The sequence below is a fragment of the Oncorhynchus mykiss genome, chromosome 26 (genome assembly GCF_013265735.2).
Source record: "Oncorhynchus mykiss isolate Arlee chromosome 26, USDA_OmykA_1.1, whole genome shotgun sequence".
NCBI classification, from domain to species: Eukaryota; Metazoa; Chordata; class Actinopteri; order Salmoniformes; family Salmonidae; genus Oncorhynchus; species Oncorhynchus mykiss.
This window is the reverse complement of record NC_048590.1, coordinates 48965870-48991075: the sequence shown is the minus strand read 5'-3', so window position 1 is coordinate 48991075 and position 25206 is coordinate 48965870. Positions and strand designations below refer to the sequence as shown.

The window sequence follows — 25206 nt, the reverse complement described above, 5'->3', positions numbered from 1 at the left end:
GATTGTTGAAAACACATCGAGTACGATTCCTGAAATCTATAAACTTGCCGGTCAAATCAAATCAAATTTATTTATATAGCCCTTCGTACATCAGCTGATATCTCAACGTGCTGTACAGAAACCCAGCCTAAAACCCCAAACAGCAAGAAATGCAGGTGTAGAAGCACGGTGGCTAGGAAAAACTCCCTAGAAAGGCCAAAACCTAGGAAGAAACCTAGAGAGGAACCAGGCTATGTGGGGTGGCCAGTCCTCTTCTGGCTGTGCCGGGTGGAGATTATAACAGAACATGGCCAAGATGTTCAAATGTTCATAAATGACCAGCATGGTCCAATAATAATAAGGCAGAACAGTTGAAACTGGAGCAGCAGCATGGCCAGGTGGACTGGGGACAGCAAGGAGTCATCATGTCAGGTAGTCCTGAGGCATGGTCCTAGGGCTCAGGTCCTCCGAGAGAGAGAAAGAAAGAGAGAATTAGAGAGAGCACACTTAAATTCACACAGGACACCGAATAGGACAGGAGAAGTACTCCAGATATAACAAACTGACCCTAGCCCCCCGACACATAAACTACTGCAGCATAAATACTGGAGGCTGAGACAGGAGGGGTCAGGAGACACTGTGGCCCCATCCGAGGACACCCCCGGACAGGGCCAAACAGGAAGGAAATAACCCCACCCACTTTGCCAAAGCACAGCCCCCACACCACTAGAGGGATATCTTCAACCACTAACTTACCATCCTGAGACAAGGCTGAGTATAGCCCACAAAGATCTCCGCCACGGCACAACCCAAGGGGGGGACGCCAACCCAGACAGGATGATCACATCAGTGACTCAACCCATTCAGGTGACGCACCCCTCCCAGGGACGGTATGAGAGAGCCCCAGTAAGCCAGTGACTCAGCCCCTGTAATAGGGTTAGAGGCAGAGAATCCCCGTGGAAAGAGGGGAACCGGCCAGGCAGAGACAGCAAGGGCGGTTCGTTGCTCCAGAGCCTTTCCGTTCACCTTCCCACTCCTGGGCCAGACTACACTCAATCATATGACCCACTGAAGAGATGAGTCTTCAGTAAAGACTTAAAGGTTGAGACCGAGTTTGTGTCTCTGACATGGGTAGGCAGACCGTTCCATAAAAATGGAGCTCTATAGGAGCCTCCAGCTGTTTGCTTAGAAATTCTAGGGACAATTAGGAGGCCTGCGTCTTGTGACCGTAGCGTACGTGTAGGTATGTACGGCAGGACCAAATCAGAGAGAGAGGTAGGAGCAAGCCCATGTAATGCTTTGTAGGTTAGCAGTAAAACCTTGAAATCAGCCCTTGCTTTGACAGGAAGCCAGTGTAGGGAGGCTAGCACTGGAGTAATATGATCATTTGTTTTGGTTCTAGTCAGGATTCTAGCAGCCGTATTTAGCACTAACTGAAGTTTATTTAGTGCTTTATCCGGGTAGCCGGAAAGTAGAGCATTGCAGTAGTCTAACCTAAAAGTGACAAAAGTATGGATTAATTTTTCTGCATCATTTTTGGACAGAAAGTTTCTGATTTTTGCAATGTTACGTACAGTGCCTTGCGAAAGTATTCGACCCCCTTGAACTTTGCGACCTTCTGCCACATTTCAGGTTTCAAACATAAAGATATAAAACTGTATTTTTTTGTGAAGAATCAACAACAAGTGGGACACAATCATGAAGTGGAACGACATTTATTGGATATTTCAAACTTTTTTAACAAATCAAAAACTGAAAAATTGGGCGTGCAAAATTATTCAGCCCCCTTAAGTTAATACTTTGTAGCGCCACCTTTTGCTGCGATTACAGCTGTAAGTCGCTTGGGGTATGTCTCTATCAGTTTTGCACATCGAGAGACTGAAATGTTTTCCCATTCCTCCTTGCAAAACAGCTCGAGCTCAGTGAGGTTGGATGGAGAGCATTTGTAAACAGCAGTTTTCAGTTCTTTCCACAGATTCTCGATTGGATTCAGGTCTGGACTTTGACTTGGCCATTCTAACACCTGGATATGTTTATTTTTGAACCATTCCATTGTAGATTTTGCTTTATGTTTTGGATCATTGTCTTGTTGGAAGACAAATCTTCCAGAATGGTCCTGTATTTGGCTCCATCCATCTTCCCATCAATTTTAACCATCTTCCCTGTCCCTGCTGAAGAAAAGCAGGCCCAAACCATGATGCTGCCACCACCATGTTTGACAGTGGGGATGGTGTGTTCAGCTGTGTTGCTTTTACGCCAAACATAACGTTTTGCATTGTTGCCAAAAAGTTCAATTTTGGTTTCATCTGACCAGAGCATCTTCTTCCACATGTTTGGTGTGTCTCCCAGGTGGCTTGTGGCAAACTTTAAACAACACTTTTTATGGATATCTTTAAGAAATGGCTTTCTTCTTGCCACTCTTCCATAAAGGCCAGATTTGTGCAATATACGACTGATTGTTGTCATATGGACAGAGTCTCCCACCTCAGCTGTAGATCTCTGCAGTTCATCCAGAGTGATCATGGGCCTCTTGGCTGCATCTCTGATCAGTCTTCTCCTTGTTTGAGCTGAAGGTTTAGAGGGACGGCCAGGTCTTGGTAGATTTGCAGTGGTCTGATACTCCTTCCATTTCAATATTATCGCTTGCACAGTGCTCCTTGGGATGTTTAAAGCTTGGGAAATCTTTTTGTATCCAAATCCGGCTTTAACAACAGTATCTTGGACCTGCCTGGTGTGTTCCTTGTTCTTCATGATGCTCTCTGCGCTTTTAACGGACCTCTGAGACAATCACAGTGCAGGTGCATTTATACGGAGACTTGATTACACACAGGTGGATTGTATTTATCATCATTAGTCATTTAGGTCAACATTGGATCATTCAGAGATCCTCACTGAACTTCTGGAGAGAAGTAATAATTTTGCACGCCCAATTTTTCAGTTTTTGATTTGTTAAAAAAGTTTGAAATATCCAATAAATGTCGTTCCACTTCATGATTGTGTCCCACTTGTTGTTGATTCTTCACAAAAAAATACAGTTTTATATCTTTATGTTTGAAGCCTGAAATGTGGCAAAAGGTCACAAAGTTCAAGGGGGCCGAATACTTTCGCAAGGCACTGTAGATGGAAAAAAGCTGTCCTTGAAATGGTCTTGATATGTTCTTCAAAAGAGAGATCAGGGTCCAGAGTAACGCCGAGGTCCTTCACAGTTTTATTTGAGACGACTGTACAACCATTAAGATTAATTGTCAGATTCAACAGAAGATCTCTTTGTTTCTTGGGACCTAGAACAAGCATCTCTGTTTTGTCCGAGTTTAAAAGTAGAAAGTTTGCAGCCATCCACTTCCTTATGTCTGAAACACATGCTTCTAGCGAGGGCAATTTTGGAAATGTACAGCTGTGTGTCATCCGCATAGCAGTGAAAGTTAACATTATGTTTTCGAATGACATCCCCAAGAGGTAAAATATATAGTGAAAACAATAGTGGTCCTAAAACGGAACCTTGAGGAACACCGACATTTACAGTTGATTTGTCAGAGGACAGATAAGATCTAAACCAGGCCAGAACTTGTCCGTGTAGACCAATTTGGGTTTCCAATCTCTCCAAAAGAATGTGGTGATCGATGGTATCAAAAGCAGCACTAAGGTCTAGGAGCACCAGGACAGATGCAGAGCCTCTGTCTGATGCCATTAAAAGGTAATTTACCACCTTCACAAGTGCAGTCTCAGTGCTATGATGGTGTCTAAAACCAGACTGAAGCATTTCGTATACATTGATTGTCTTCAGGAAGGCAGTGAGTTGCTGCGCAACAGCCTTTTCTAACATTTTTGAGAGGAATGGAAGATTCGATATAGGCAGATAGTTTTTTATATTTTCTGGGTCAAGGTTTGGCTTTTTCAAGAGAGGCTTTATTACTGCCACTTTTAGTGAGTTTGGTACACATCCGGTGGATAGAGAGCCGTTTATTATGTTCAACATAGGAGGGCCAAGCACAGGAAGCAGTTATTTCAGTAGTTTAGTTGGAATAGGGTCCAGTATGCAGTTTGAAGGTTTAGAGGCCATGATTATTTTCATCATTGTGTCAAGAGATATAGTACTAAAACACTTGAGCGTCTCTCTTGATCCTAGGTCCTAGCAGAGTTGTGCAGACTCAGGACAACTGAGCTTTGAAGGAATACGCAGATTTAAAGAGGAGTCCGTAATTTGCTTTCTAATAATCATGATCTTTTCCTCAAAGAAGTTCATGAATTTATCACTGCTAAAGTGAAAGCCATCCTCTCTTGGGGAATGCTGCTTTTTTAGTTAGCTTTGCGGCAGTATTAAAAAGGAATTTCGGATTGTTCTTATTTTCCTCAAATAAGTTAGAAAAATAGGATGATCGAGCGATCGAGCAGCAGTAAAGGCTCTTCGGTACTGCACGGTACTGTCTTTCCAAGCTAGTCGGAAGACTTCCAGTTTGGTGTGGCGCCATTTCCGTTCCAATTTTCTGGAAGCTTGCTTCAGAGCTCGGGTATTTTCTGTGTACCAGGGAGCTAGTTTCTTATGAGAAATGTTTTTAGTTTTTAGGGGTGCAACTGCATCTAGGGTATTGCGCAAGGTTAAATTGAGTTCCTCAGTTAGGTGGTTAACTGATTTTTGTCCTCTGGCGTCCTTGGGTAGAGGGAATCTGGAATGACATCAAAGAATATTTATGTTGTCTGTGAATTTATAGCACGACTTTTGATGTTCCTTGGTTGGGGTCTGAGCAGATTATTTGTTGCAATTGCAAACGTAATAAAATGGTGGTCCGATAGTCCAGGATTATGAGGAAAAACATTAAGATCCACAACATTTATTCCATGGGACAAAACTAGGTCCAGAGTATGACTGTGACAGTGAGTGGGTCCAGAGACATGTTGGACAAAACCCACTGAGTCGATGATGGCTCCGAAAGCCTTTTGGAGTGGGTCTGTGGACTTTTCCATGTGAATATTAAAGTCACCAAAGATTAGAATATTATCTGCTATGACTACAAGGTCCGATAGGAATTCAGGGAACTCAGTGAGGAACGCTGTATATGGCCCAGGAGGCCTGTAAACAGTAGCTATAAAAAGTGATTTCATGACTAGAAGCTCAAAAGACGAAAACGTTTTTTTTTTTTTGTAAATTAAAATTTTCTATCGTAAATGTTAGCAACACCTCCGCCTTTGCGGGATGCACGGGGGATATGGTCACTAGTGTAGCCAGGAGGTGAGGCCTCATTTAACACAGTAAATTCATCAGGCTTAATGTTTCAGTCAGGCCAATCACATCAATATTATGATCAGTGATTAGTTCATTGACTATAATTGCCTTTGAAGTAAGGGATCTAACATTAAGTAGCCCTATTTTGAGATGTGAGGTATCATGATCTCTTTCAATAATGACAGGAATGGAGGAGGTCTTTATCCTAGTGAGATTGCTAAGGCGAACACCGCCATGTTTAGTTTTGCCCAACCTAGGTCGAGGCACAGACACGGTCTCAATGGTGATAGCTGAGCTGACTACACTGACTGTGCTAGTGGCAGACTCCACTATGCTGGCAGGCTGGCTAACAGCCTGCTGCCTGGCCTGCACCCTATTTCATTGTGGAGCTAGAGGAGTTAGACAAGATGGCTGCCCCCCCACCACATCTGGTCAAACAAGATGGCTGCCCCCCACCACATCTGGTCAAACAAGATGGCTGCCCCCCGCCACATCTGGTCAAACAAGATGGCTGCCCCCCACCACTTCTGGTCAAACAAGATGGCTGCCCCCCACCACATCTGGTCAAACAAGATGGCTGCCCCCCGCCACATCTGGTCAAACAAGATGGCTGCCCCCCGCCACATCTGGTCAAACAAGATGGCTGCCCCCCACCACATCTGGTCAAACAAGATGGCTGCCCCCCACCACATCTGGTCAAACAAGATGGCTGCCCCGTGCCACATCTGGTCAAACAAGATGGCTGCCCCGCGCCACATCTGGTCAAACAAGATGGCTGCCCCCCACCACATCTGGTCAAACAAGATGGCTGCCCCCCGCCGCATCTGGTCAAACAAGATGGCTGCCCCGCGCCACATCTGGTCAAACAAGATGGCTGCCCCCCACCACATCTGGTCAAACAAGATGGCTGCCCCCCACCACATCTGGTCAAACAAGATGGCTGCCCCCCACCACATCTGGTCAAACAAGATGGCTGCCCCCCACCACATCTGGTCAAACAAGATGGCTGCCCCCCACCACATCTGGTCAAACAAGATGGCTGCCCCCCGCCACATCTGGTCAAACAAGATGGCTGCCCCCCACCACATCTGCCACAACAGAGCCCTGAGAAGGTGGCAGATGTGTGAACAGGTTTAAGAGGCCTCTGAAAGTACCTTAACTCAGCTCTTTAAGGGCCAAGGAGGAATTTTTATTGGAATGCACAATGTTGGCGTTACACAGCTTCATGTGTTTTGTTTTCATCAACATGGATATTTTCATGACACACCATGCAGACCCCAGAAGGCTGTGACCACACACACACACACACACACACACACACACACACACACACACACACACACACAGAAACAAATTGACCCATCACAATCTTCTCACTAGTCAATACACACCCAATCCCTCAACGCAAACCACCTCTTCACTCAGTAGACAAAACAACACCTGACCTCACTACACACAACCCGACCCCCCCCCCCCCCTCACTACACACAACCCGACCCCCCGCCCCCTCACTACACACAACCCGAACCCCCCCCCCCCCCCCCCCCCCCTCACTACAGCGTCTCTCCTCCAAGCCCACTCCTCTTCAAAGTGTTCTCCATACATCACCTCACACACACACACAGCATCTCTCCTCCAAGCCCACTCCTCTTCAATGTGTTCTCCGTACATCACCTCACACACACACACAGCATCTCTCCTCCAAGCCCACTCCTCTTCAATGTGTTCTCCATACATCACCTCACATAGCAGTGATGGCTGCCAGGCTGGGAACAGCCACCACTCTGAACTAATACCAGAAGCATGCAGCAGGAGTGTGAGTGTGAGTGAGTGTGTGTGTGTGGCTGCAGCAAGAGCTCTGGAATGTGTTAATTGCTACTGTGTAGAGTAGAGAGGATGGCTGCACAGGTCTCTCAGTATAGGGACAATAAAGGGTCATTATGGCTGTTGGGGAAAGGGAAGTCGATTAGTCTGGAAGGTTCAGTTGTTGGGGGGGGGGGGGGGGTTGGTATGGCATCCATGGTTACCTGTTACCATGGTGGAGCTGAACGGAGCGGTCTGTTACCGTGGTGGAGCTGAACGGAGCGGTCTGTTACCGTGGTGAAGCTGAACGGAGCGGTCTGTTACCGTGGTGGAGCTGAACGGAGCGTTCTGTTACCGTGGTGGAGCTGAACGGAGCGGTCTGTTACCATGGTGGAGCTGAACGGAGCGGTCTGTTACCGTGGTGGAGCTGAACGGAGCGGTCTGTTACCATTGTGGAGCTGAACGGAGCGGTCTGTTACCGTGGGTGACAGTGAGAGGAGCTAAACCATTTTGGCTCCTTTCTGTGAGTGATTAGTACCAGATCTCGTGTGTCTGTGTCAGTGTGAGCGCGCGTGTGTGTATTGTAATGTATAAAACAATGGGATGATGCCACTGACTAGCTAATAGACTCCAGCTGGTCTTTGCTCCACTGAAGACTAGAGCGGCTCTCATTCTCCCTAGCATATAGTTCCCTCTCATCTCCTCCTCTTATCCAGTACTGACTCCAGAACAGATTCTCCCTAGCATACAGTTCCCTCTCATCTCCTCCTCTTAGCCAGTACTGACTCCAGAACAGATTCTCCCTAGCATATAGTTCCCTCTCATCTCCTCCTCTTAGCCAGTACTGACTCCAGAACAGATTCTCCCTAGCATATAGTTCCCTCTCATCTCCTCCTCTTATCCAGTACTGACTCCAGAACAGATTCTCCCTAGCATATAGTTCCCTCTCATCTCCTCCTCTTAGCCAGTACTGACTCCAGAACAGATTCTCCCTAGCATACAGTTCCCTCTCATCTCCTCCTCTAAGCCAGTACTGACTCCAGAACACATTCACCCCAGAAAGAAAAGGTACAGATGTGAGCCCACACTACTTTTACCATAAGAGCTGATCTAGGAACAGTGTTTGCCATGCTTTGCTGTCAGAAGCAGCCGTCCAGTATAGATCTGATAGATGGAGGTGTGTGTGTGTGTGTGTGTTAACCCTTTGCCTTTCCACCAGTAACGTAGAAACACCCCCCTCACAGATCCCTCCACTCTGCAGCCAATGGCTGGAACAAATCAGATGCTGAAGATTGAGCGGGGGGGGTGAGGGAAAGAGAGAGAGAGCGAGCGGGAAGAGAGAATAACAGTCTATTTATAGCCTGGGCGCCCGGGAGGAAGAAGACCATTGTTAGGAACCAACTGCTGCACTCTAGGATCACATGGATGTTTGTATTCTTTCTACCATCTAGTATTGTAGCAGACTGGGGGCTGTGGTAAATCCACCTCACACCCCTTCTCATCTCTAATTGCACCCCAGGTGGTGGAAAGAGAACCACAGACCCATTTTGACAGACAGACAGGCGGTGAAAAACAGATTGTTCTCAGTTAATGCAGATGAGTTAGGGAACCTGGTGGTTGGGCCTTGGGAATCGTCTCGTGGGGGGGGGGGGGGGGTTCTTCTTGGTTGGTCCCTCTCCCCTCCCCGCCCCCATCATCCTAAACGGAAAGTAATTACCACCGTCAAGAGAGTTCCCTCATATTACTCTGTGATCATTTACCGTGTGTGTGGGTGTGTGTGTGTGTGAGGGTGTGTGTGGGGGTGGGGGTGTGTGTGAGGGTGTGTGTGTGTGGGGGTGTGTGTGTGTGTGTGTGTGTGTGTGTGTGTGTGTGTGTGTGTGTGTGTGTGTGTGTGTGTGTGTGTCAAATCAAAAGGAAGCCAGTTAAGCTGTTGTCAGTATAGTTGCAGCCTGATGCCTTTCCGTGTGATTGGCCCTGAACGATCTGCTTTACCCTGTCCAGCCAATCAGGTAACTACACTGAACAAAAATATAAACGTGTTGGTCACGTTTCATGAGCTGAAATAAAAGATCCCAGAAATGTTCCATACGCTCAAAAAGCTTATTTCTATCTAATGTTGTGCACAAATTTGTTTAATAGTGAGCATTTCAAGATAATCCATCCACCTGACAGGTGTGGCCTATCAAGAAGCTGATTAAACAGCATGATCATTACACAGGTGCACCTTGTGCCCGGGGACAAAAGGCCACTCTAAAATGTGCAGTGTCACAATGCCACAGATGTCTCGTGTTTTGAGGGAGCGTGTATTTGGCATGCTGACTGCAGGAATGTTCACCAGAGCTGTTGCCAGACAATTGAATGTTCATTTCTCTAATATAAGCCACCTCCAACTTCTTAAGAGAAGTTGACAGTACGTCAGAACCGCAGACCGCGTGTATGGCGTCGTGGGGGTGAGCAGTTTGCTGATGTCAACAGAGTGCCCCATGGTGGGGTTATGGAATGGGGCAGGCATGAGCTACGGACAACGAACACAATTGCATTTTATCAATAGCCGTTTTAATGCACAGAGATAGCGAGATGAGATCCTGAGGCCCATTTTCGTACTATTCATTCTCCTCCATCACCTCACGTTTCAGCATGATAATGCACGGCCCCATGTCGCAAAGATCTGTACACAATTCCTGGAAGCTGAAAATGTCCCAGTTCTTCCATGGCCTGCATACTCACCAGATGTGACACCCATTGAGCATTTTTGGGATGCTCTGTATCCACGTGTACGACAGCGTGTACAATATCCAGCTACTTCGCACAGCCATTGAGGAGGAGTGGGACAACATTCCACAGGCCACAATCAGCAGCCTGATCAACTGCGAAGGAGATGTCACGATGCAAGAGACAAATGGTGGTCACACCAGATGCTGACTGGTTCTGATCCACGCAACTACTTCCATTATTATTATTATTATTATTATTATTATTTTAAAGGTATCTGTGACCAACAGATTCATATCTGATATTGCCAGTCATGTCAAATCCATGGATTATAGCCTGAATGAATGTATTTCAATTGACTGATTTCTTTATATGAAGTGTAACTCAGTGAAGTCTTTGATATGGTTGCTTCCGGTCCAGTCAGGTAACATTGTGAACACACATGTTCTATCACACTGGAAATCATCAGGGGACGTTAATGGACAGGTAGCCTCCCTTTGACAGTAAATCCATTTCAACCTCCTTCAACATAAAAGGTCTTATCGTCAGGTGTATGCTGCTCCCACCAACCACATGTTTCTGATTTGGATGAGCAGCTTTCAGCTCCTGTGATGTGAGGAGATGAGCAGCTCTCTGGCCAAGACGTTCTGTTGGTCCATCCCGCAAGGATCAGTTAGGAAGGGCTGAACACACACACACACACACGCTCACCAGACACACACGCTCACCAGACACACATACACACGCTCACCAGACACACACACACACGCTTACCAGACACACACACACTCACCAGACACACACACACGCTCACCAGACACACACACACACCCGCTCACCAGAGACACACACATGACAAGTCCTTTGTGCGGTCATCTACAGTGACATCATCGGTCTCACAACTCTGTCAGCACAAAGACGGTTTACAGCTGAACTACAGGCTGGGACCGTACTACCCCCCCCCAGTCTGTCTTCATACAGGGCTGTTTCTCCCACTCCGTAAGCCCCCCCCAGGCAGCACTTCAGCGCCCCACTGTTGCACTACACCACTCCACCAAGCCCAAGGCTGTACAAGGACCCAGTTTGTTGAGGAGGTGAATGACGACGAGACAAAACGGTCTTTTGATCTGTGTTTTTCTTAGGATCTCTGCCCGTGCGAGGTTCAAACTGCACCGTCACCCTACCAATTGACTATATTACACGTTCCGTATTGCTGAAGCCCCCATTTCTACTGGCATCGATGACAAGATAGCACACCCGTCCTTTTCTCAGAGCGTTCCTGGTAGCCAGTTTTGTTTTGAGAAGTCTGTCTGGAGGATAACTGGTGTGAAGAACAACCATCCCTGTTGTGGGTAGAGGACCCTGTATGGTCTGATCGGTTGAGTGAACAGACCTCTCACTGAAAAGGGACTAAGCCTCTGTTCAATCAATCAATCAAATGTATTTAAAAAGACCCTTTTACGTCTGCTGATGTCACAAGGTGCTTGTACAGAAACCCAGGCTAAAACCTCAAGCAGCAAGCCACGCAGATGTAGAAGCACGGTGGCTAGGAAAAACTCCCTAGAAAGACAGGAATCTAGGAAGAAACCTAGAGAAGAACCAGGCTCTGAGGGGTGGCCAGTCCTCTTCTGGCTGTGCCGGGTGGAGGTTATAAGAGTACATGGCCATAAAGGCCAGATTGTTCTTCTGATTGTTCACTGTCCTCTACAGTTCCCCTCACTTATCACTAACCAGTACCTCCTCTCTCGCTCTCTCGCTCTCTGTCTCCGTCTCACTCTCTCTCTCACTCTCTCTCTCACTCGCTCGCTCTCTCTCTCGCTCTCTCTCGTTCTCTCTCTCTCTCCCTCTGTGTTTCTCTCTGTCTCTCTCTCTTTCTGCAGCATCGGACAACAGCCAGCGGTTTCAGGAAACGTGTTTTGCGTTCGCACTAACGCCGCAGCAAGTCCAACAGATTAGCAGCTCAATGTAAGACACTCAAACCCTCTGCTCTACCATGTACCCTACCAACATACCCTGCCTACCCTCTACCCTGCCATGTATCCTATACTACCATGTACCCTACCAACGGACCCTACCTACCCTCTACCCTACCGTGTACCCTATACTACCATGTACCCTGCCTACCCTCTACTCTGCCATGTACCCTATACTACCATGTACCCTATCAAGGTACCCTACCTACCCTCTACCCTACAATGTACCCTATACTACCATGCATCCTACCAATGTACCCTGCCTACCCTCTACCCTACCATGTACCCTACCAATGTACCCTGCCTACCCTCTACCCTACCAATGTACCCTACCTATCCTCTATCCTACCAACGTAGCCTACCTACCGTCTACCCTACCATGTACCCTATACTACCAACGTACCCTACCTACCCTCTACCCTACCAACGTACCCTACCTACCATACCTACCCTCTACCTTACCAACGTACCCTACCTACCCTACCATGGACCCTATACTACCATGTACCCTATCACCTACCCTACCTACCCTCTACCCTACCTACCTTCTACCCTACCATGTACTCTATACTACCATGTACCCTACCTACCCTCTACCCTACCATGTACCCTACCTACCCTCTACCCTACCATGAGCCCTATACTACCATGTGCCCTATCCCCTACACAACCTATCCTCTACCCTACCAACGTACCCTACCTACCCTCTACCCTACCAACGGACCCTACCTACCCTCTATCCTACCATGTACCTATACTACCACGGACCCTACCAACATACCCTACCTACCCTCTACCCAACCATATACACTTTACCATATACCCTACCAACGTACCTTACCCACCCTCTATCCTACCATGTACCCTACCAACGTACCCTACCTACCCTCTACCCTACCATGTAACCTATACTACCATGTACCCTACCAACGTACCCTATCTACCCTCTACCCTACCAAATACACTTTACTACCATGTACCCTATACTACCATGTACCCTACCAACCCTCTACCCTACCAATGTACCCTACCAACCCTCTACCCCACCATGTACCCTACCAACCCTCTACCCTACCATGTACCCTACCAACCCTCTACCCTACCAACATACTCTATATTACCAATGTACCCTACCAACCCTCTACTCCACCATGTACCCTACCAACCCTCTACACTACCAACCCTCTACCCCACCATGTACCCTACCAACCCTCTACCCTACCATGTACCCTACCTACCCTCTACCTTACCAACGTACCCTACCTACCCTCTACCTTACCAACGTACCCTACCTACCCTCTACCCTACCATGTACCCTACTAACCCTTTAATGTCCATCTGTGTTTTTCAGGGACATCTCGGGGACCAAATGTGACTTCACAGTACAAGTTCAATTACGGTCAGTTGATAGAACTCATTGTTCTACTTCTAGTAGGATTCTATTAACCACTATGTAGGTCCTGATCAATATATATCCTCCCACTATACTACAACCACTATGTAGGTCCTGATCAATATATATCCTCCCACTATACTACAACCACTATGTAGGTCCTGATCAATATATATCCTCCCACTATACTACAACCACTATGTAGGTCCTGATCAATATATATCCTCCCACTATACTACAACCACTATGTAGGTCCTGATCAATATATATCCTCCCACTATACTACAACCACTATGTAGGTCCTGATCAATATATATCCTCCCACTATACTACAACCACTATGTAGGTCCTGATCAATATATATCCTCCCACTATACAACAACCACTATGTAGGTCCTGATCAATATATATCCTCCCACTATACTACAACCACTATGTAGGTCCTGATCAATATATATCCTGATCAATATATATCCTCCCCCTATACTACAACCACTATGTAGGTCCTGATCAATATATATCCTCCCACTATACTACAACCACTATGTAGGTCCAGATCAATATATATCCTGATCAATATATATCCTCCCACTATACTACAACCACTATGTAGGTCCAGATCAATATATATCCTCCCACTATACTACAACCACTATGTAGGTCCTGATCAATATATATCCTCCCACTATACTACAACCACTATGTAGGTCCAGATCAATATATATCCTGATCAATATATATCCTCCCACTATACTACAACCACTATGTAGGTCCAGATCAATATATATCCTGATCAATATATATCCTCCCACTATACTACAACCACTATGTAGGTCCTGATCAATATATATCCTCCCACTATACTACAACCACTATGTAGGTCCAGATCAATATATATCCTGATCAATATATATCCTCCCACTATACTACAACCACTATGTAGGTCCAGATCAATATATATCCTCCCACTATACTACAACCACTATGTAGGTCCAGATCAATATATATCCTCCCACTATACTACAACCACTATGTAGGTCCTGATCAATATATATCCTGATCAATATATATCCTCCCACTATACTACAACCACTATGTAGGTCCTGATCAATATATATCCTCCCACTATACTACAACCACTATGTAGGTCCTGATCAATATATATACTGATCAATATATATCCTCCCACTATACTACAACCACTATGTAGGTCCTGATCAATATATATCCTCCCACTATACTACAACCACTATGTAGGTCCTGATCAATATATATACTGATCAATATATATCCTCCCACTATACTACATCCACTATGTAGGTCCAGATCAATATATATCCTCCCACTATACTACAACCACTATGTAGGTCCTGATCAATATATATCCTCCCACTATACTACAACCACTATGTAGGTCCAGATCAATATATATCCTGATCAATATATATCCTCCCACTATACTACAACCACTATGTAGGTCCTGATCAATATATATCCTCCCACTATACTACAACCACTATGTAGGTCCTGATCTATATATATCCTCCCACTATACTACAACCACTATGTAGGTCCTGATCAATATATATCCTCCCACTATACTACAACCACTATGTAGGTCCTGATCTATATATATCCTCCCACTATACTACAACCACTATGTAGGTGCTGATCAATATATATCCTCCCACTATATTACAACCACTATGTAGGTCCTGATCAATATATATCCTCCCACTATACTACAACCACTATGTAGGTCCTGATCAATATATATCCTCCCACTATACTACAACCACTATGTAGGTCCTGATCAATATATATCCTCCCACTATACTACAACCACTATGTAGGTCCAGATCAATATATATCCCCCCACTATACTACAACCACTATGTAGGTCCTGATCAATATATATCCTGATCAATATATATCCTCCCACTATGCTATAACCACTATGTAGGTCCTGATCAATATATATCCTCCCACTATACTACAACCACTATGTAGGTCCTGATCAATATATATCCTCCCACTATACTACAACCACTATGTAGGTCCTGATCAATATATATCCTCCCACTATACTACAACCACTATGTAGGTCCTGATCAATATATATCCTCCCACTATACTACAACCACTATGTAGGTCCTGATCAATATATATCCTCCCACTATACTACAACCACTATGTAGGTCCTGATCAATATATATCCTGATCAATATATATCCTCCCATTATACTACAACCACTATGTAGGTCCTGATCAATATATATCCCCCCACTATACTACAACCACTATGTAGGTACTGATCAATATATATCCTCCCACTATACTACAACCACTATGTAGGTCCTGATCAATATATATCCTCCCACTATACTACAACCACTATGTAGGTCCTGATCAATATATATCCTCCCACTATACTACAACCACTATGTAGGTCCTGATCAATATATATCCTCCCACTATACTACAACCACTATGTAGGTCCTGATCAATATATATCCTCCCACTATACTACAACCACTATGTAGGTCCTGATCAATATATATCCTCCCACTATACTACAACCACTATGTAGGTCCTGATCTATATATATCCTCCCACTATACTACAACCACTATGTAGGTCCTGATCAATATATATCCTCCCACTATACTACAACCACTATGTAGGTCCTGATCAATATATATCCTCCCACTATACTACAACCACTATGTAGGTCCAGATCAATATATATCCTCCCACTATACTACAACCACTATGTAGGTCCTGATCAATATATATCCTCCCACTATACTACAACCACTATGTAGGTCCTGATCAATATATATCCTCCCACTATACTACAACCACTATGTAGGTCCTGATTAATATATATACTGATCAATATATATCCTCCCACTATACTACAACCACTATGTAGGTCCTGATCAATATATATCCTCCCACTATACTACAACCACTATGTAGGTCCTGATCAATATATATCCTCCCACTATACTACAACCACTATGTAGGTCCTGATTAATATATATCCTCCCACTATACTACAACCACTATGTAGGTCCAGATCAATACATGTTACCATGTCAAGCCAGCTAGATACTAGACAGAGGAAGTGACTGTTACCATGATTTATACTAGACAGAGGAAATGGCTGTTACCATGATTTATACTAGACAGAGGAAATGACTGTTACCATTATTTATACTAGACAGAGGAAGTGACTGTTACCATGATTTATACTAGACAGAGGAAGTGACTGTTACCATGATTTATACTAGACAGAGGAAATGGCTGTTACCATGATTTATACTAGACAGAGGAAATGACTGTTACCATGATTTATACTAGACAGAGGAAATGACTGTTACCATGATTTATACTAGACAGAGGAAATTACTGTTACCATGATTTATACTAGACAGAGGAAGTGACTGTTATCATGATTTATACTAGACAGAGGAAATGACTGTTACCATGATTTATACTAGACAGAGGAAGTGACTGTTACCATGATTTATACTAGACAGAGGAAGTGACTGTTACCATGCTTTATACTAGACAGAGGAAGTGGCTGTTACCATGCTTTATACTAGACAGAGGAAGTGACTGTTACCATGATTTATACTAGACAGAGGAAGTGACTGTTACCATGATTTATACTAGACAGAGGAAGTGGCTGTTACCATGCTTTATACTAGACAGAGGAAGTGACTGTTGCCATGATTTATACTAGACAGAGGAAGTGACTGTTACCATGATTTATACTAGACAGAGGAAGTGGCTGTTACCATGATTTATACTAGACAGAGGAAGTGACTGTTACCATGCTTTATACTAGACAGAGGAAGTGACTGTTACCATGATTTATACTAGACAGAGGATATAGCTGTTACCATGCTTTATCCTAGACAGAGGAAGTGACTGTTACCATGATTTATACTAGACAGAGGAAGTGACTGTTACCATGATTTATACTAGACAGAGGAAGTGGCTGTTACCATGCTTTATACTAGACAGAGGAAGTGACTGTTACCATGATTTATACTAGACAGAGGAAGTGACTGTTACCATGATTTATACTAGACAGAGGATATAGCTGTTACCATGCTTTATCCTAGACAGAGGAAGTGACTGTTACCATGATTTATACTAGACAGAGGAAGTGACTGTTACCATGATTTATACTAGACAGAGGAAGTGGCTGTTACCATGCTTTATACTAGACAGAGGAAGTGACTGTTACCATGATTTATACTAGACAGAGGAAGTGACTGTTACCATGATTTATACTAGACAGAGGAAGTGGCTGTTACCATGATTTATACTAGACAGAGGAAGTGACTGTTACCATGCTTTATACTAGACAGAGGAAGTGACTGTTACCATGATTTATACTAGACAGAGGAAGTGACTGTTACCATGATTTATACTAGACAGAGGATATAGCTGTTACCATGCTTTATCCTAGACAGAGGAAGTGACTGTTACCATGATTTATACTAGACAGAGGAAGTGACTGTTACCATGATTTATACTAGACAGAGGAAGTGGCTGTTACCATGCTTTATACTAGACAGAGGAAGTGACTGTTACCATGATTTATACTAGACAGAGGAAGTGACTGTTACCATGATTTATACTAGACAGAGGAAGTGGCTGTTACCATGATTTATACTAGACAGAGGAAGTGACTGTTACCATGCTTTATACTAGACAGAGGATATAGCTGTTACCATGCTTTATCCTAGACATAGGATATGACTGTTACCATGCTTTATACTAGACAGAGGATATAGATGTTACCATGCTTTATACTAGACAGAGGATATAGATGTTACCATGCTTTATACTAGACAGAGGAAGTGACTGTTACCATGATTTATACTAGACAGAGGAAGTGACTGTTACCATGATTTATACTAGACAGATGAAATGGCTGTTACCATGATTTATACTAGACAGAGGAAATGACTGTTACCATGATTTATACTAGACAGAGGAAATGACTGTTACCATGATTTATACTAGACAGAGGAAATTACTGTTACCATGATTTATACTAGACAGAGGAAGTGACTGTTATCATGATTTATACTAGACAGAGGAAATGACTGTTACCATGCTTTATACTAGACAGAGGAAGTGACTGTTACCATGATTTATACTAGACAGAGGAAGTGACTGTTACCATGATTTATACTAGACAGAGGAAATTACTGTTACCATGATTTATACTAGACAGAGGAAGTGACTGTTATCATGATTTATACTAGACAGAGGAAATGACTGTTACCATGATTTATACTAGACAGAGGAAGTGACTGTTACCATGATTTATACTAGACAGAGGAAGTGACTGTTACCATGATTTATACTAGACAGAGGAAGTGACTGTTACCATGATTTATACTTGACAGAGGATATAGCTGTTACCATGCTTTATACTAGACAGAGGATATAGATGTTACCATGCTTTATACTAGACAGAGGATATAGATGTTACCATGCTTTATACTAGACAGAGGATATAGATGTTACCATGCTTTATACTAGACAGAGGAAGTGACTGTTACCATGATTTATACTAGACAGACTCCCACCCAAATGACATAACATCCTATCACGAACCACAAAATGGAAATGTGAAAAACATGAATTAAAGAATATGACACAGCCTACAACTGAAATATAATGATTAGACTGTAAATGTCAAATACAATGATTTAGACAACAACACATTTTAATTACAGACAATTACTAAGCCAAATGATTTATATATCTTCTGTGAAAATAAAGTTAGGCCACTGAAGACTAAGCGTTAATGAATTACCACGGTGTAAATGAAAGTGATATGGATTACAGCAACTGTGTGAAGCGCAATTTAAATATCATTATAAAACAAAGCACTTTGTATCTGTTTCTATGGTTACGATATCGACTTCCAAACAATAGGAAGTGACCCTCCACATTTCTTTCCAATTCAGACATAGTCTTTCAGTACAACAGGCCTTGTCGTCCTGTCAGAACATATAAACTACCAGCCCAACCACGAACACAACAAAACCATGTTTATAACCTCACAACATAAACACGTTACTATAAACTACCAGCCCCACCACGAACACAACCATGTTTATAACCACACAACATAAACACGCTACTATAAACTACCAGCCCCACCACGAACACAACAAAACCATGTTTATAACCACACAACATAAACACGTTACTATAAACTACCAGCCCAACCACGAACACAACACAACCATGTTTATAACCACACAACATAACCACGTTACTATAAACTACCAGCCCCACCACGAACACAACACAACCATGTTACTATAAACTACCAGCCCCACCACGAACACAACCATGTTTATAACCACACAACATAAACATGTTACTATAAACTACCAGCCCAACCACGAACACAACCATGTTTATAACCACACAACATAAACACGTTACTATAAACTACCAGCCCCACCACGAACACAACACAACCATGTTACTATAAACTACCAGCCCCACCACGAACACAACCATGTTTATAACCACACAACATAAACATGTTACTATAAACTACCAGCCCAACCACGAACACAACAAAACCATGTTTATAACCACACAACATAAACATGTTACTATAAACTACCAGCCCCACCACGAACACAACACAACCATGTTTATAACCACACAACATAAACACGTTACTATAAACTACCAGCCCCACCACGAACACAACACAACCATGTTTATAACCACACAACATAAACATGTTACTATAAACTACCAGCCCCACCACGAACACAAACATGTTTATAACCACACAACATAAACATGTTACTATAAACTACCAGCCCCACCACGAACACAACACAACCATGTTTATAACCACACAACATAAACACTTTACTATAAACTACCAGCCCCACCACGAACACAACACAACCATGTTTATAACCACACAACATAAACATGTTACTATAAACTACCAGCCCCACCACGAACACAAACATGTTTATAACCACACAACATAAACACGTTACTATAAACTACCAGCCCAACCACGAACACAACCATGTTTATAACCACACAACATAAACACGTTACTATAAACTACCAGCCCAACCACGAACACAACCATGTTTATAACCACACAACATAAACATGTTACTATAAACTACCAGCCCAACCACGAACACAACCATGTTTATAACCACACAACATAAACATGTTACTATAAACTACCAGCCCAACCAAGAACACAACACAACCATGTTTATAACCACACAACATAAACACGTTACTATAAACTACCAGCCCAACCACGAACACAACAAAACCATGTTTATAACCACACAACATAAACACGTTACTATAAACTACCAGCCCAACCACGAACACAACCATGTTTATAACCACACAACATAAACACGTTACTATAAACTACCAGCCCCACCACGAACACAACCATGTTTATAACCACACAACATAAACATGTTACTATAAACTACCAGCCCCACCACGAACACAACACAACCATGTTACTATAAACTACCAGCCCCACCACGAACACAACACAACCATGTTTATAACCACACAACATAACCATGTTACTATAAACTACCAGCCCAACCACGAACACAACCATGTTTATAACCACACAACATAAACATGTTACTATAAACTACCAGCCCAACCACGAACACAACCATGTTTATAACCACACAACATAAACATGTTACTATAAACTACCAGCCCCACCACGAACACAACCATGTTTATAACCACACAACATAAACATGTTACTATAAACTACCAGCCCAACCACGAACACAACCATGTTTATAACCACACAACATAAACATGTTACTATAAACTACCAGCCCCACCACGAACACAACACAACCATGTTACTATAAACTACCAGCCCCACCACGAACACAACCATGTTTATAACCACACAACACAACCATGTTACTATAAACTACCAGCCCAACCACAAACACAACAAAACCATGTTACTATAAACTACCAGCCCAACCACGAACACAACACAACCATGTTACTATAAACTACCAGCCCAACCACGAACACAACACAACCATGTTACTATAAACTACCAGCCCTACCACGAACACAACACAACCATGTTACTATAAACTACCAGCCCCACCACGAACACAACAAAACCATGTTACTATAAACTACCAGCCCAACCACGAACACAACATAAACACGTTACTATCAACTACCAGCCCAACCACGAACACAACCATGTTTATAACCACACAACATAAACACGTTACTATAAACTACCAGCCCAACCACGAACACAACCATGTTTATAACCACACAACATAAACATGTTACTATAAACTACCAGCCCAACTACGAACACAACACAACCATGTTACTATAAACTACCAGCCCAACCACGAACACAACACAACCATGTTACTATAAACTACCAGCCCAACCACGAACACAACACAACCATGTTACTATAAACTACCAGCCCAACCACGAACACAACCATGTTTATAACCACACAACATAAACACGTTACTATAAACTACCAGCCCAACCAAGAACACAACACAACCATGTTTATAACCACACAACATAAACACGTTACTATAAACTACCAGCCCAACCACGAACACAACATAACCATGTTTATAACCACACAACATAAACATGTTACTATAAACTACCAGCCCCACCACGAACACAACCATGTTTATAACCACACAACATAAACACGTTACTATAAACTACCAGCCCAACCACGAACACAACCATGTTTATAACCACACAACATAAACACGTTACTATAAACTACCAGCCCAACCACGAACACAACATAACCATGTTTATAACCACACAACATAAACATGTTACTATAAACTACCAGCCCCACCACGAACACAACCATGTTTATAACCACACAACAAAACCATGTTACTATAAACTACCAGCCCAACCACGAACACAACACAACCATGTTACTATAAACTACCAGCCCAACCACGAACACAACACAACCATGTTACTATAAACTACCAGCCCAACCACGAACACAACACAACCATGTTACTATAAACTACCAGCCCAACCACGAACACAACACAACCATGTTACTATAAACTACCAGCCCAACCACGAACACAACACAACCATGTTACTATAAACTACCAGCCCAACCACGAACACAACACAACCATGTTACTATAAACTACCAGCCCAACCACGAACACAACACAACCATGTTACTATAAACTACCAGCCCAACCACGAACACAACCATGTTTATAACCACACAACATAAACACGTTACTATAAACTACCAGCCCAACCACGAACACAACACAACCATGTTTATAACCACACAACATAAACACGTTACTATAAACTACCAGCCCAACCACGAACACAACATAACCATGTTTATAACCACACAACATAAACATGTTACTATAAACTACCAGCCCCACCACGAACACAACCATGTTTATAACCACACAACATAAACACGTTACTATAAACTACCAGCCCAACCACGAACACAACACAACCACGTTACTATAAACTACCAGCCCAACCACGAACACAACACAACCATGTTACTATAAACTACCAGCCCAACCACGAACACAACCATGTTTATAACCACACAACATAACCACGTTACTATAAACTACCAGCCCCACCACGAACACAACACAACCACGTTACTATAAACTACCAGCCCCACCACGAACACAACCATGTTTATAACCACACAACATAAACACGTTACTATAAACTACCAGCCCAACCACGAACACAACCATGTTTATAACCACACAACATAAACATGTTACTATAAACTACCAGCCCAACCACGAACACAACCATGTTTATAACCACACAACATAAACACGTTACTATAAACTACCAGCCCCACCACGAACACAACCATGTTTATAACCACACAACATAAACATGTTACTATAAACTACCAGCCCCACCACGAACACAACCATGTTTATAACCACACAACATAAACACGTTACTATAAACTACCAGCCCAACCACGAACACAACAAAACCATGTTTATAACCACACAACATAAACATGTTACTATAAACTACCAGCCCCACCACGAACACAACACAACCATGTTTATAACCACACAACATAAACATGTTACTATAAACTACCAGCCCCACCACGAACACAACCATGTTTATAACCACACAACATAAACACGTTACTATAAACTACCAGCCCAACTACGAACACAACACAACCATGTTACTATAAACTACCAGCCCCACCACGAACACAACACAACCATGTTACTATAAACTACCAGCCCAACCACGAACACAACCATGTTTATAACCACACAACATAAACATGTTACTATAAACTACCAGCCCAACCACGAACACAACCATGTTTATAACCACACAACATAAACACGTTACTATAAACTACCAGCCCAACCACGAACACAACCATGTTTATAACCACACAACATAAACATGTTACTATAAACTACCAGCCCAACCACGAACACAACCATGTTTATAACCACACAACATAAACATGTTACTATAAACTACCAGCCCCACCACGAACACAACCATGTTTATAACCACACAACATAAACACGTTACTATAAACTACCAGCCCAACCACGAACACAACCATGTTTATAACCACACAACATAAACATGTTACTATAAACTACCAGCCCAACCACGAACACAACCATGTTTATAACCACACAACATAAACATGTTACTATAAACTACCAGCCCCACCACGAACACAACAAAACCATGTTTATAACCACACAACATAAACACGTTACTATAAACTACCAGCCCAACCACGAACACAACCATGTTTATAACCACACAACATAAACACGTTACTATAAACTACCAGCCCCACCACGAACACAACAAAACCATGTTTATAACCACACAACATAAACATGTTACTATAAACTACCAGCCCAACCACGAACACAACCATGTTTATAACCACACAACATAAACATGTTACTATAAACTACCAGCCCAACTACGAACACAACCATGTTTATAACCACACAACATAAACACGTTACTATAAACTACCAGCCCAACCACGAACAAAACCATGTTTATAACCACACAACATAAACACGTTACTATCAACTACCAGCCCAACCACGAACACAACCATGTTTATAACCACACAACATAAACATGTTACTATAAACTACCAGCCCAACCACGAACACAACCATGTTTATAACCACACAACATAAACATGTTACTATAAACTACCAGCCCCACCACGAACACAACACAACCATGTTACTATAAACTACCAGCCCCACCACGAACACAACCATGTTTATAACCACACAACACAACCATGTTACTATAAACTACCAGCCCAACCACAAACACAACAAAACCATGTTACTATAAACTACCAGCCCAACCACGAACACAACACAACCATGTTACTATAAACTACCAGCCCAACCACGAACACAACACAACCATGTTACTATAAACTACCAGCCCTACCACGAACACAACACAACCATGTTACTATAAACTACCAGCCCCACCACGAACACAACAAAACCATGTTACTATAAACTACCAGCCCAACCACGAACACAACATAAACACGTTACTATCAACTACCAGCCCAACCACGAACACAACCATGTTTATAACCACACAACATAAACACGTTACTATAAACTACCAGCCCAACCACGAACACAACCATGTTTATAACCACACAACATAAACATGTTACTATAAACTACCAGCCCAACTACGAACACAACACAACCATGTTACTATAAACTACCAGCCCAACCACGAACACAACACAACCATGTTACTATAAACTACCAGCCCAACCACGAACACAACACAACCATGTTACTATAAACTACCAGCCCAACCACGAACACAACCATGTTTATAACCACACAACATAAACACGTTACTATAAACTACCAGCCCAACCACGAACACAACACAACCATGTTTATAACCACACAACATAAACACGTTACTATAAACTACCAGCCCAA

At 43.0% G+C, this 25206-nt stretch overlaps 1 protein-coding gene across 2 annotated transcripts in view; it reads left to right on the top strand.

Annotated features, from left to right (window-relative positions):
* Nucleotides 1-25206, top strand: part of LOC110527003 (E3 SUMO-protein ligase PIAS1-like) — a 109634-nt gene that overhangs the window by 55600 nt on the left and 28828 nt on the right. For both annotated transcript variants that reach the window (XM_036963709.1, XM_036963708.1), the window contains exons 3-4: nt 11596-11680; nt 13040-13087. In XM_036963709.1, coding sequence (XP_036819604.1) covers nt 11596-11680; nt 13040-13087 — 133 coding nt within the window. The remainder of the gene's footprint in view (nt 1-11595; nt 11681-13039; nt 13088-25206) is intronic.